Here is a 13,233-nt window from a genome sequence, read left to right on the forward strand (position 1 = left end):
AAAAAAAAAAAAAAAAAAAAAGGTGCGTGTTTAGTGTTTGCATTTTCACATATATTATATGTCACCTATAATACACGAAAATGATGAATTTAGAGGACATGTGATTAAACTGCCTAGCTGCAAGGAAATTAAATTAAAAATGTTTTAAAAATCCCTCTTTTTGATTTTTGATAAAGTAGATTTAGCTTTTATATAACTAATCAACGACAAAGAGGAAGATCTGTATCGTGTTATGAAAAAAAAAAAAAAAAAAAAAAAATGTTTTACAGCGATAAGATATTTATCGAACAATGAAAAGCAACACTGTCCAACCCATGGAATTCGAACTCCGAACCTCCCGAAGATAGCCGGACGTCTTTTCAACCGTACTACGAAGATAGGCAGTTAAGGAAGGAAAAAACTTCTTTGAAACATTATTACCTCGATCATAAATACTGAATATGGTAGCATATGTTATTAAACGTTATGATTTCACATGAGGCAAATATAGCTTAAGGGCGGATATTTCACCGTTGTATTAATGTATTGAAGCAATCGCCATCCAATGCAAAACTTGTATAGGAAATATTATTTCATAGTGTTTCACGGGAAGTTTGAGGTCTTAATTTACTAACTTTTGAAGTAGAATCAAGGTAATTCTAAATGATGGACAAAGGAATTCATTTAGACAGTAGACATCCATCCATGATAAAAGTCGATATCCAGAAGCTGCACGCGTTACTCTTTGTGGCAGCTGTTAAATTTAGAAATGCTTAATATAAAAAGTCACCTAACTGCAGTATGCTACAAGCCAATATATAATATGAGACTTGTCGAACGCTTTTGAACCTACTAGGTACTGTAGAGATACTTACTGACAGCATTAAGATTTCTGTTGTATCCAGCGTTAATTTCTATTGGAGATATTGGCCACCTAAAATTTAAAAAAAAAAAAAAAAAAAAAAAAAAAACCCACTTGCTAAATAAATAAATGAAATGAATCATTATGAATCATTATACTAATGTTGAGATCCAAATTCACGAAATCATTCAAAGCAACAAAAACTGTGGATTACTATGTATTAAACAACCTGAAATAATTATATAAAACACAGTTCTGTAAAATGTATAGATGAAAGAATTAATCTTATGTGATTGTTATCCGTGTACTGATAATGTGTGTATATAGACTTGAGCATGGATTTATGTGGATTGATCTTTATTCTCTGAGTTACGCTTCGACTTACAGAAGCAAAATTACAGAAATGAGTTCATTTCTGTAATTTATTTAATTTATTAGAAATCATTTAGTTGTGCAAAATATATAACTAAAATATATTTTTCACAACTAAAATGCACCTGAGTGATATTTATCTAAATGAACACATTTAATTTACGAAGTTTTGTTCTGTATAAAATAAAAATGGTTGATTTTCATTCTTAATAAATTTTCTATTACCGCAATAAGGCAGACATTTATTTTAACTGTTTCATATTTATTTTACTTTAAAATGAATTAAAAATTGTTTAACTATAACTTAAAATAAGGTCATTTTTTAATTAACTCATTTTTCGGATTCTCGTAAATGCTATAAACTTTTACGTTAGTTCGCAATTCATAGTAATAATTTTCCTGATGCATGTAGTAACTAAGCATGAATCTCAAACAAGCATATCGAGCATTTATCAAAGAAATAAATTCGCAGTTCATAAAAATAATTTTCCTGATACATGTAGTAACTAAGAATTTATCTCAAACAAGCATATCGAGCAAAGAATAAATTGGTAAGTGTATGCCCTTTTATCCACGAACATAACTATTCAGAAAAGCTTTTTCGATGTTTCTGGAGCTTAGCAGGAAAAGATTGAAAGCTATTTTATTTTCATCTTGTTTCTAAGAGCACAGGAACTAGAAGCATTTCCATTAACAAGAAGCTTTAGTTTTCTCCACTTGCATTACAGCGGAATGAAACAATGATGCGCTCTTCAGTTACTTCTTTCTGTTTATCTTGAATGCTTATCTTTTGTTCAGCATAAGAGGAAATGCTAGTGTTTGTCTACAGAAAGCTACCACTTTTAACAATATGGAAAGGACTGTTTTTCTCATTTCCAGACATGATCTGGAGTAATTTATTTGGGTATTTTATAGCCTATAGGTTGTAACTAATCGATTTATTATAACGGATACGAAATTTTAGGGGACTGAGATCCATGTAATGAAAATCCATGAATCGGCCAGACTACTCATTCTAAGAACTGAATTCTAATACTCAAGAATGATGCTACGACGTCTTACTACTTTCTGAAGATAACTTTTGATTTTAAGATGTAGTCAATGTGAAAATATTCACAAAGTCTTATTTGTTTCTCTAAAATAAACCATTAAAAAATTAAAAGACCAAAAAATGATGTAACATTTATTATTTCTTTTAATTCCTTATCAAATGTGAAATGCATATTTTTTCACGCAGATTTTTTATTCATTCTCATTGTGCAATAATTTCTTCTTATCTGTTTTAATTGTGTATTAGAAAATCTTAAAATTATTAATAAATGCACTACCATTTACATAAACGATCTAGAAAGTTTTTATTAATTTTCTTTCAATAATGATAAATTGGTTTGCTAAGTAAACTTCTGCTTATACTCACGAGTTTTTTTTTCCTCTAACACTCTAAAAATTAATTATTATGATTTAAATAGGGTTAAAAGTTAAATAACTGAACTAGCAGTTGCAATAATAATAAATAACTGAACTAGCAGTTAAATTTACAAAGTAATTATAATCTTCCTAAACTGTGACAATAATTATGATCTATAATGCACTAATCTGATGATTAAATATCTGAAGAACTAGTTTTAGTAAGAATGCTTACGTACTCTTCTTCTTCTAGTTTTAGTCTCAGAGTTTTAATCAGCTGCATGACCTTGTGTTCTACCAATTTTACATCATTCTCGAACACGTTATCGTCCATAGTAGGCATATTTTCCTTTAAAGGTAAAGAGTCATCGTCTTAATTTAAATGATATTTTTTTTATTACAAACACTTTAGGCTTTTAAAAATGAAGAATGATTGTATTATTTAAATAGCAGGAAATTTTCATTAGAGTTTAAGAATTTAATTATGATTCAGTTCTAAATTAGTTCCTTTGGTAAGGGAACTATATTAAAATTAAAATTTTATCATTGGCACAGAATAATTTAAGACACTGAACATTAGTCTCAGAATTTAGTGTGTATTTGTCAGTGTAGGCTTATTATTTCACATCAGGGAGACAATAAAAGCATGGAATGATTTTAACTCAATTAACGTTTGCTAAATTAATTTTGACGAAACACTAAAGGACTAGGTCAGGCTGATTTTCGAATATTTAGGTTTTTGATTAGTTTGTTCCACATTCAGCATCGCAGAAAAATGCTAAATTTTGGTTTCAGTGGGTTCTGCTTGTAGAGTTCCTCACTTTGGAATTCTAAGTTAATGTTGGAAGTGAAGAATCTAAGAACTGATAAGCGAATAATCGCTTGAGTTCGGTGACAAGAAACAACAAGATAGAAGGGTAACTAACCCTTTATTATTCCAATAAGATTTAACAAGACTCCGCCTGGGAGTGTACAAGCAAAGCCCGTACTTGGACTTGAACTTAAAAGACTAAAAATTAAACTAAAACTAAGATTAACTAAAGAAGTATAGCCGAAGCTATCAAGGTTCAAATCGAGTTGGCCCCTTAACTTATTTGACTACGAAGCTTAGCAAGGGCCTGAATACGGCCGAGCGTAATAACAGCTTTGAGAGAGAGTGGCCAAAAAGGCAGACGCGCGTAAATCAGAAACTCTGATTCTCTCTGACTCAGTAAGTAACTTCGTGGTTTAAATACCGCTCCTCCTCATTAAATATTCAGCAAGATTCCAAAACTACGTTCTGGCCGGAAGTAGTAAGTTGAAGTTAAGAATTTGACAGGAAAGGAACTTTAACTTAAAATTTAACTGTTAATAAAATTAACATAATCCTTACATGCTTTAACAGTCACGTTTGTCGTCAAACCCTAATTAAAACTTAATGTTGAGTTTTAGAATTTTTTTTACACAGGGAGTCATATCAAGTTTTAATGCGGTAACTTTTGTCATTTGCACTCTTCATATCGTAAAATTGTTGAATAATTAAAAAAATAGAAATAGAAAGGGTTTAATGGGATTCAACTGCGAGTTAGATTGAATTAGGTTAAAGGATAATATGTACAGACTATGTGTTAATACGTTATAAGATCTAACCTTTTTTGCTATCATACAAAGTGTTTAGATACCAGAGCGCGACCTGGCGGCGTCTCGCACAGGCGTGAAAATGGATACAATAGAGAAAGGGTGTAAATAGCCCTTTTGTTTCTCACAATTCTTTAACAAAAAAGGCACGGACTTCGTGCTCACAAAAACACCGACTACTTGCGGTGAGAACTTAAATGTAAATTTAACAATAATTTCGAAAGGTAAGAAGTAAAGCTAGATTTCACAATTTAATTTAACCTAACAGGCTGACTCGGCAACCTACACCAGCGATAGACTAACTAAATGGCCAGAATGCGTAGCCGCTACTAAGTTAACAGCTTGAGGATAAAATAGCAAACGTGCGCTATACTAGCGAAATCAAGCTCATTCAAGAATTAGAGCTTACAGTAACGCTCACTTTCTAAACTATTTCTTTCACTCGTTTCAACACTTTCTTTCACCCGTTTAATTTGTATCCTGGCGAGGAAATGCGAAACGAAATCGAGAATTTAAAAAAAAAAAAAAAAAAAAAAAAAAAAAAAAAAAAAAAAAATATATATATATATATATATATATATATATATATATATATATATATATATATATATATATATATAAATAAATAAATAAATAAATAAATAACTGGTTAGTGAACTAAGGGAAAGCCTACAATGTCCTTTTGAAGTACTATTTAAGGAAAACTGTGTTATATTTAAATTCAACATTGGATAGAAACATGAAACTTCTATGCCTTTCAAGCAGCCGAACCGAATCTTGACCGAATTATGAGAGTCCTGCCGATTTTGCTGGCAGGTGAGCATTCACTGCTTTTACAGGAAACAGTTAATAAATAGCGCTGTATTTCATATTAAGCGCTTCAGACACAATTTAAAATTCACTAGCCTTGAAGCTGTCGAACCCCAGAGCGTTAATAAATTTACTGGGATTCGAAAATTCTGGCTGGATGGCTGTTTTCGCGGATTTTCTCATGTATAACGTGAATACAAGCCAGTTTAAAAAGGCTCTCCTTAAGCATATAGCGTCTTGTGTGCGACGCCACATTCGAGTAAAAAAAAAAAAAAAAATTCACGAAGTGTGTGTGAGATCACACAACTGAAAAAAAGTTTACATTCTACAACTGAAAAAAAGTGTTCACAGAAAGATCCAAGGAACGAATTGGTCTTATGTTTTCAAACATGACACGTTGTTTGCTCCATCTTATAAAATTAACATTGCTTGAGTGATTAAAGCCACAAACACTGCTTATGTTGCCCAGTTCTGGCCACTGAGTAGGCTGGTGGTATGTAAAAACCCGTTCAGTCTCCGAGAACAAGGAAGATTTTCACGAAGTATGGCTCTAATAATTTGTAATTTGTTTGTTCCTCCCCCATGTGTAACGGAAATACGAGCCTACTGTGCTTATAGTATAAACCTCAACGAAGTTACGCTCTGAAAGCTCAAGATCAGGATGATCGAAATTATCCATTTCCTAGAACTGGGTCTTAATAATGAATCTATTCCAGTTCACTTCATAAAGCAAGCTGAGTAGAATGCATTTGTTTTGGATTTAAAAACTGCGTAGTATAATCTAAACGAAAAACGTGTCCTTGAATATATTCTTACGAATAATTTTTTCTGTGTTTTCCCAAATAGGTCTAACAGAGGTTTTCCAAATAACATGCTTCATAATTTTTCAAATTCCTACACAGAATTTTACGTTACGTGTTGTATGTTTAAACACAAGCAGGATATGGGAAAATAAATATTTTCAGTGTCGTCTTACATTTCTTTTGAAGCGAAGGGTGTATTATCAAGTATGAGAAAAATTATGTACAGTAAATTATTACACTGTAAGCGTAATTGAGAAGTGTAAACGTTAGAATGAAAATATATAATATAACATAACATTAATATATTAAAATAATATATAATAACATATTAATGTATTAAAATAATATCAACATATATAATAACATTATATTAATGTATTTAAATGCACCCTAATATAAAATAGGCCATGAAATAGCATAATTTAATAAAAATATAATTACCTTAAGGTAGACATCGTTTATGTTATTTTCGTCGCCTATCCAATCAGGATATCCGACATTAGCTTTCATCGCACGCAACTGCATTAAAAAATTTAAGTTAGAAAACATATTGTCTTTTTAAACATTCTAGAATTTGCAGAAAATTACAGAAATTATAAAACTGTATATGTAGAAAATTTTGTTACATCTTTCTATTTGATGTAAACTTTCGTTTAAATATATATAAATCGAGAATCTTTTAATCTAGATAATAAGCATTGATTATTCAAGCGTAATTATGCACTATAGATCTCTAAATATCTGAATTGTATTTTACATATAAGTTATTCAAAGGGTATATAACATTCTTCTTTTGAAACCAATGAAAGAAAGGCCCTTCCAGACTGATGTGCCCCTATTCAGTGTCCAAAGGAAACATTATGGGAAAAAAAAAAAAAAAAAAAAAAAAAAAAAATCGAGGAATAAAACGTACTGGAGAAAGTAAGATGAGGGGGAAAAGTCGTAGTTCAAAAAGAGAAAAAAAGCACCGAGAAAACATAGCAGTTCTGAAATATCCTGGTAAACTTTTCATTATATAAAAACATCGCTGTTTTAAAACATCGTTGTATAAAATATCGTGCTAAAAATAAAGGCCCTAACATCGCAAACATGCGTTCTATGACCATGCAAATTTCAAGTGAGTTTTCGCGATAATAATTTATAAGCGTAAAACGTAGCAGTATTTTTATCTCTATATTTCATATTTTTGCGTTAAGTGAAAATTTTTACTGAAAAAGCAAGAAGGAAACATGAGTATTAAAAATTTGGAAATTATTAAAAATTAATCCTACTTATAGTAATTAATAGAATTTTAAATTTATGTGTTAAATATTAGAGCACATTATTTAGCTAACCTCCTTAATGAAGACTTATTAATAAATTTTCACGGAAAAAAGCAGTTTAAAAACGATTAGGAAGAAGAAGCTACATAAGTTTAAAATTTTCTTAACTGGTATATTATTGCATTAATTATCACTAATTTCCAGATTTTACATATTTAAGTTTCCTTTTTGCCTTTTCAGTAATAAAAGAAATTGTTAATTAATACAAAAACAGGTAACATAGAGGTAAAAAAATATCGCTTATTTTTTCTTTTACTTGTTAATCATTTCAATAACATTTTTCACTCAGAAAACGCATGTTAGCACCATGCGATGATTTGTAGGTGTTTGTTTTCTACCACGATATTTTGTAGGACGGTATTTGAAAACTTTCGAAGTTTTTGCATTGCTTTATTTTCTACCACGATGTTTCTCCTTGCTTTTTTTTTTTTTTTTTGTTTTTGTTTCGTACGACGAAGTTTTCCACTTGTATTGTTTTCTCCGCTACCTTTTCGTCCACGATGTTTTCACTTGAAGCTCTCCTACTCAGCGTAGACACGTTGAACCCAAACACCCAAGGCCTTATCCGGAATTAAAGTCCTGACCTAGTGGTAAAGTAGCCACTTCCATTGAGAGCTAAATTGCACGAAGTTGAGATAAATATTGCTAAAGAAGAAAGATGCAAGGCAATGTAACTATATATCAGCATTTAACTAAATGAAAGGTTTTCATCTGGACTGGTAGTCTGATATAAACAAAAATACCCTATATTTTTTATAGGTTGTTTGATTTTGATAATTATTACTTTCCAGAGTCTTCTGCGTTATGGCATCTCAAACACGTGTATCGTATTGTTGTTTCGTCTTATTTTAACTTTTATCTTATAATGCACGTATTCAAATGTTTTTTTTTTCCGATCGAATGTTTAATTGATTTTCATAATGGTGCAAAATACAGTTAATCTTTTACTCATTTTTGTAATTTCTTTGCATAAAAAGTTTATTTTTCTTAGGCTAGTTATCTTTTACGGAAGTGACCCGTATCATGAAAACCACAAATCTGAGATTAGAAAACAAGATTTAAATTAAAACATAATTTTGCAATATAATATCTATAATTATTATCTGGTATGGGGCAATTAAAAGTTAATGTTCTCTCCAAGGCAATAATTATGAATAAATTATGGAAGAGATTCCACATATATGAATGCGATATAATGAATTATTTCCTTTTATGCTTTGAAACGTCTTCCATTTCCCTTAACATCACATTACCGCAAATTTGAAAAAAAAAAAAAAAAAAAAAAAAAAAAGTTTACATTTTCTGTAAAAATAATACTTTTCATTGTAATTTTATTCACTTTGGTTTTGAGAATGAAAAGTGATTTATACGCACCTTTTTTAATGCTGCGTTCTTTGTTATGCTGTCCATCCAATCATTACTTAAAAGAATGTTTTCAAACTGGAAGCTTATGTCTAGTACTAATTTATTAACCTGAAAATCATATCGACATTCATCTTTAGGCATACAGGAAAAGACATGAGACAGGAAACAGCTAATTTATTTAGTAGATGTCAATATGAAATGCATGCATCGTCATTGTACAAGAAAAGTTTAACCAGCATATAAGTTAGGATAAAACAAATGTGAAATAAAATATAAATAACCGTATTTGTCCATTAAAGAGCACGCTTATTCTAAAATAATTATAATGAGCATTTAAGTTAATAATCCTTATGCATGCATCTATCTCAGTTTCACTACGAACAATATAAAACTCCGCATGCAGTATGAATACATAATATATAATTATTTAAATTACAACAAATTTTGTAAAAGGGACTTAAAAAAATCATTCTGCGCAAATTACTGCAGATTTGATTAATAAATAATGTGAAGTAAAAGTAATTATAACTTAATAGGCAAAAGAAGCTGAGCAAAAATGTGTATAAAGTAATGATATTGAAAGTAAAAATTAAAAAATTATTTTGCTTTTGTCAAAATTATGAAAATAGAAAAATTATAAAAATCAGCCTGATAATGTCAGTGAACAAAGCGGCAAATCAAACTTTTAATAAAGAACAAATGAAGTGGAAATACAAATACACATAGAAAAAGTTGTATGTAGTTTTACTTGAGTTCAGGCAAGTGAAATCATATCCAAAGCCTCAGAAATATTTAGATTTTTCTGCGTGTTTCCTGTAGTTATATTTTGAAGGGTCGTTTGAATCAAACTTTGCATGTGGAAAAGTTTCAAATTCTTAATGACGTCCAGGTCTAAAGGCTGTACTGCACTAATGCAAATTGCTGGGAAGAAAACAATTTTTACATTTTGCGAGATATCTGTCTTTTGAAGTTGAGTTGTACATTGATCCATAAAAAGAACAATATTGCGGTTTTGTCGCCTCATAGTTTTGTTTATTTTCTTGAGATATTCTGTAAAAATGTCAATAGTCATCCATGCATTCTTATTTGCTTTATATTCCAATGGAAGAGTTTTAATAGTTTTGAAGAACCTTGTTTTTATGGCTTTACTATAATTAAAGGAGTTTTTTTTTCCGTACCATCAGCATTTGCACGCAGAAAAACAGTGAGATTATCTACTTAGTTCCATAATATTGGTCGCCTTCGAAAGCTAAGGCTCTTGCAGGCATAAATTAAAAGATAAAAGCAGTTTACCAACATTAAAAATGTCTTTTAAATCATGTCTATCTAGTATGGTGGATAAATTCTTGAACCACTCTTCAGTCGACTCAGAATGAACTATTTTTTGGTTCACTGTTTATTATATGACATGAGATTCCATGCCACAGTTTAAATTTACACAGTTATCCAGTTGAAAAGCAAGTTTCCTTTATATTCAGTCGATGGCCTATTTCTTTGGACTCTCGATTAACATGGGGCCATTCACTGGAATATTGGATGCACGATATTGAAAGAAAAAAAGCAGCAAAATTTAGCAAAATGGTTTCGACATCAAAAAACTTTTTACCTTGAACAAGTAATTTCTTTGAGTCCCCAAATTTCTGCTCTATTGTCAATTTTTTTCTATCACAAACAATAGTTTTTAGTGCTGTCACAAGAATTTTCAACTTTCGTCAAACCAGTATTCTCATCAAATTCTTTTAAGATTTAATTTTTATTTTTTAACGAGAGTGCCTTTCGCTTTTATGATATTTTGCGTCAGCTAATTTTGCTCTACCTAGTTTACTTAACAAAGCGTCCTATTCAAAAGACAAAAACCGTATCTGTTTTTTCCTTCCTACCGTATTTCCTCTTTTCATGAACTGGTTTTCAATTCCTGTACCATACTGTGATATCTCATACTTTCGTTTCGTTCTCCTATTCCCGTTTCTGGGAAAAATACTTGAACGATGGGACTGTGAAATGTAATACCAATGCACTAAGTCAAGTAAAGTTGATAACGTATAACCGAAGTTACGCGACTTATAAAACAAACATTTTACTATTAAAATAAGTTGGTCTGAAACGGGACTAGATGAAACGACGTATAAATGTAAAAGACGTATAAACGAGAAACGTATGAGCGTGTTCCAGTGTAATACTTATCCATTACTTATTGTTCTTCTCCATGTCCGTTTGATACATCTGAAATTGGTTATAGAGATGAGAGATTTTCCTTAAAATACTCCCTGTTATTAATAATTTTTTTAACGGTTTTCAAAGTGGTTTTTGAATTAAGATCATAGGTATTAATGAATATAAAATTATAAAAATAGAAACTCTTTAATGTGTAATTTTTCGAGTAACTGAATTTCTACCTTTACTTAAAATATTTTTAATAGTTTAACATTTATAGTTTTAACAGTTAGAAGCACTTGAAACAATATTATTGCTTTAAAACTTTACCTTTTCTGAAACAGTTTTATGGTTAAAAGTTACTTCCTACAAGAAGTCTGAAACTGTCAACAAAAGATAATTGAGATTTGATTGATGAAAAATAAAGGAATACAAAGTAAATATTTTTCTTGATTTAAGAATACAATTAAGGCACTGACCTCATTTTTAACATGTTTTGGAAAGTATTTGTCAACATAGGCAAATACGGTCACTTCATTGAAGAATGAGCTCACTCTCTTTGTACATGTTTTCCAACGTTCTGGACTTCGAAATGTATAACCGAGGTCACCGTAATATTCATATAAAGCATCTGAAAAATTCTTCGGAAGGTGTAGCATGAGGCTCATAGCGACTCTGCATCCCAAATAGTTAGCAATATGCCTTTAAAATATAACGTATAATTTTGTTAGATGATGAAGGCATGATAATAAATAAATTTATTAACTTAAATTTGTCATTATTGGCCTTACCTATGATATGTAAATTTTAATTTCCATAATAAAATTGCCTTTACCACCCGTCAGCTCTCAAGTCGATAAGATCACAAGTGTGTTTAGCTCAGATTCGATTTATGGCTGCAGAAGACTTTAAACGTATTTTTACTACGCCTCTCTCGTATGCAAAACATTTTTCGAGAAATTCGTCTTTTAAGGCAGTCATAGTCAAACAGTCATTGAGTGTTTTGTTGTGATAAATTATTTATCAGTTTATCTACCTAAAAAAGGGCATTATTTTAATAGAAAAAATATATCTACCTGTTAAAGTAATAATACTACTATCTCTACCAATGCCATATTAGATGAATATGATTCCTTATTTCTTCAGAACAAAATATTCAGTATGAAAGAAAGTACAGTGAACTTCGAGTCATCCGTGAACATTAAAGCAAACCGTTTTCTATTTGTTCCCCGTGATGTGATTGTTAGTCATATTTGCTTGGGTAGCTCTGCTCGATGTTCTAAGCAGAAACATTTTATGTCATCATCTTATCATATCTCTTTGCACAAACAACAATCTTATCATCATTTCACTTGAAGGTCTTCAGACTCAAACAAAATGTTTTCTTATATATAGGTACAGTACAAATTCAATTATCCGAACTCCGACTATCCGAATCTCTTTCAGAATTTTAGAATTTTTCAGAATCAACTGAAGAAGAGAAGGAAAAAGAAGCTCAAGAAAAGAAAAGGGAAGAGACAGGAGTAGATGAGGATGACGTATCACTTGAGGAATTTAGAAACATTCTTGTGAAAATTCCTGTATGTTCAGAAGTTTGTGCTCAGGATACAGCAGAATGGATGGTGTGTGATTCGTCAGACCCTGGGTTTCAAATTCTAAATAATGATGTACGTATTGAAAGTGTGAGAGAAGAAAGTATCGAGGAAGAACATGACCTTAATGTCGAAGTTGAAGCAGACAACGGGACCATCAGCTAGTGAAGCGTTTGATGGACTTGATGGTGTATTTGATTATGGCAAAGCACACTAGGGCTATCTGCCTAAGGGGAGGGATGCCTTCGTGGAGGACTCTCTAAGGGAAACTGGCTCGTATACACGTTACACAGGGGGAAAACCACGAAAACACCCATGCAGCCAGCCCGTTCTCGGGATTCGAACGTCGGACCGAACTACCAGTGTTCAGCGACTTTACCGCTCGGCCACTGGTGGGCTTGATGGCCTTGAAACTGCGTTGAAGTGGATGGAGCGACAGCCCGAGTGTGACCCCATGCAACTTCTCATTGTCAAAGGATGCGCAACTGCCCGGAAACGGGTGAAGACGGTCAAACAGCTTACTTTGACCGAGATGTTCAGCAAGCAATGACTTTAAGCATTTATAAGTATTGTACAGTACGCTATATAACATGTATGTAAAAGTGTTACCTTTTCATTTTAATTTATTAAAACCTCTTTGTCTTTAAAAATAGGTTTTTTCCCTTCCCATTTTCAACATACATATATACGTACAGTAACTAATTAAAGTTTACGTAGACCCTTTCTTCGGAAAAAAAATCCAATTATTCGAATGGGGTCGGCTCCCAATTGATTCGGATAATTGGAGTTCTACTGTATATCAAATGAGGGGTGGCTTTGCAAACGCGGTCAAGAGAAAGAGAGTGACGTTAATTACGGAAAGGGAAAGTAAACGGCTGTGTCGGGGATCATAAGTGGAGATATATTTTAAAAGTTTTTTAGGTCTCATTCAGTATCAGTATATCAGGAAT

At 31.4% G+C, this 13,233-nt stretch overlaps 1 protein-coding gene across 1 annotated transcript in view; it reads right to left on the reverse strand.

Annotated features, from left to right (window-relative positions):
• Positions 1 to 13,233, reverse strand: part of LOC118194995 (membrane metallo-endopeptidase-like 1) — a 176,585-nt gene that overhangs the window by 102,810 nt on the left and 60,542 nt on the right. The window contains exons 11-15 of the mRNA XM_085809597.1: positions 11,171 to 11,393; positions 8,547 to 8,645; positions 6,292 to 6,369; positions 2,860 to 2,969; positions 855 to 913 (exon numbers count right to left, since the gene is read on the reverse strand). Coding sequence (XP_085665723.1) covers positions 855 to 913; positions 2,860 to 2,969; positions 6,292 to 6,369; positions 8,547 to 8,645; positions 11,171 to 11,393 — 569 coding nt within the window. The remainder of the gene's footprint in view (positions 1 to 854; positions 914 to 2,859; positions 2,970 to 6,291; positions 6,370 to 8,546; positions 8,646 to 11,170; positions 11,394 to 13,233) is intronic.

The sequence above is a fragment of the Stegodyphus dumicola genome, chromosome X2, assembly GCF_044657685.1.
Source record: "Stegodyphus dumicola isolate Sdum_Otavi_A_Nest chromosome X2, ASM4465768v1".
Classification (NCBI taxonomy): Eukaryota; Metazoa; Arthropoda; class Arachnida; order Araneae; family Eresidae; genus Stegodyphus; species Stegodyphus dumicola.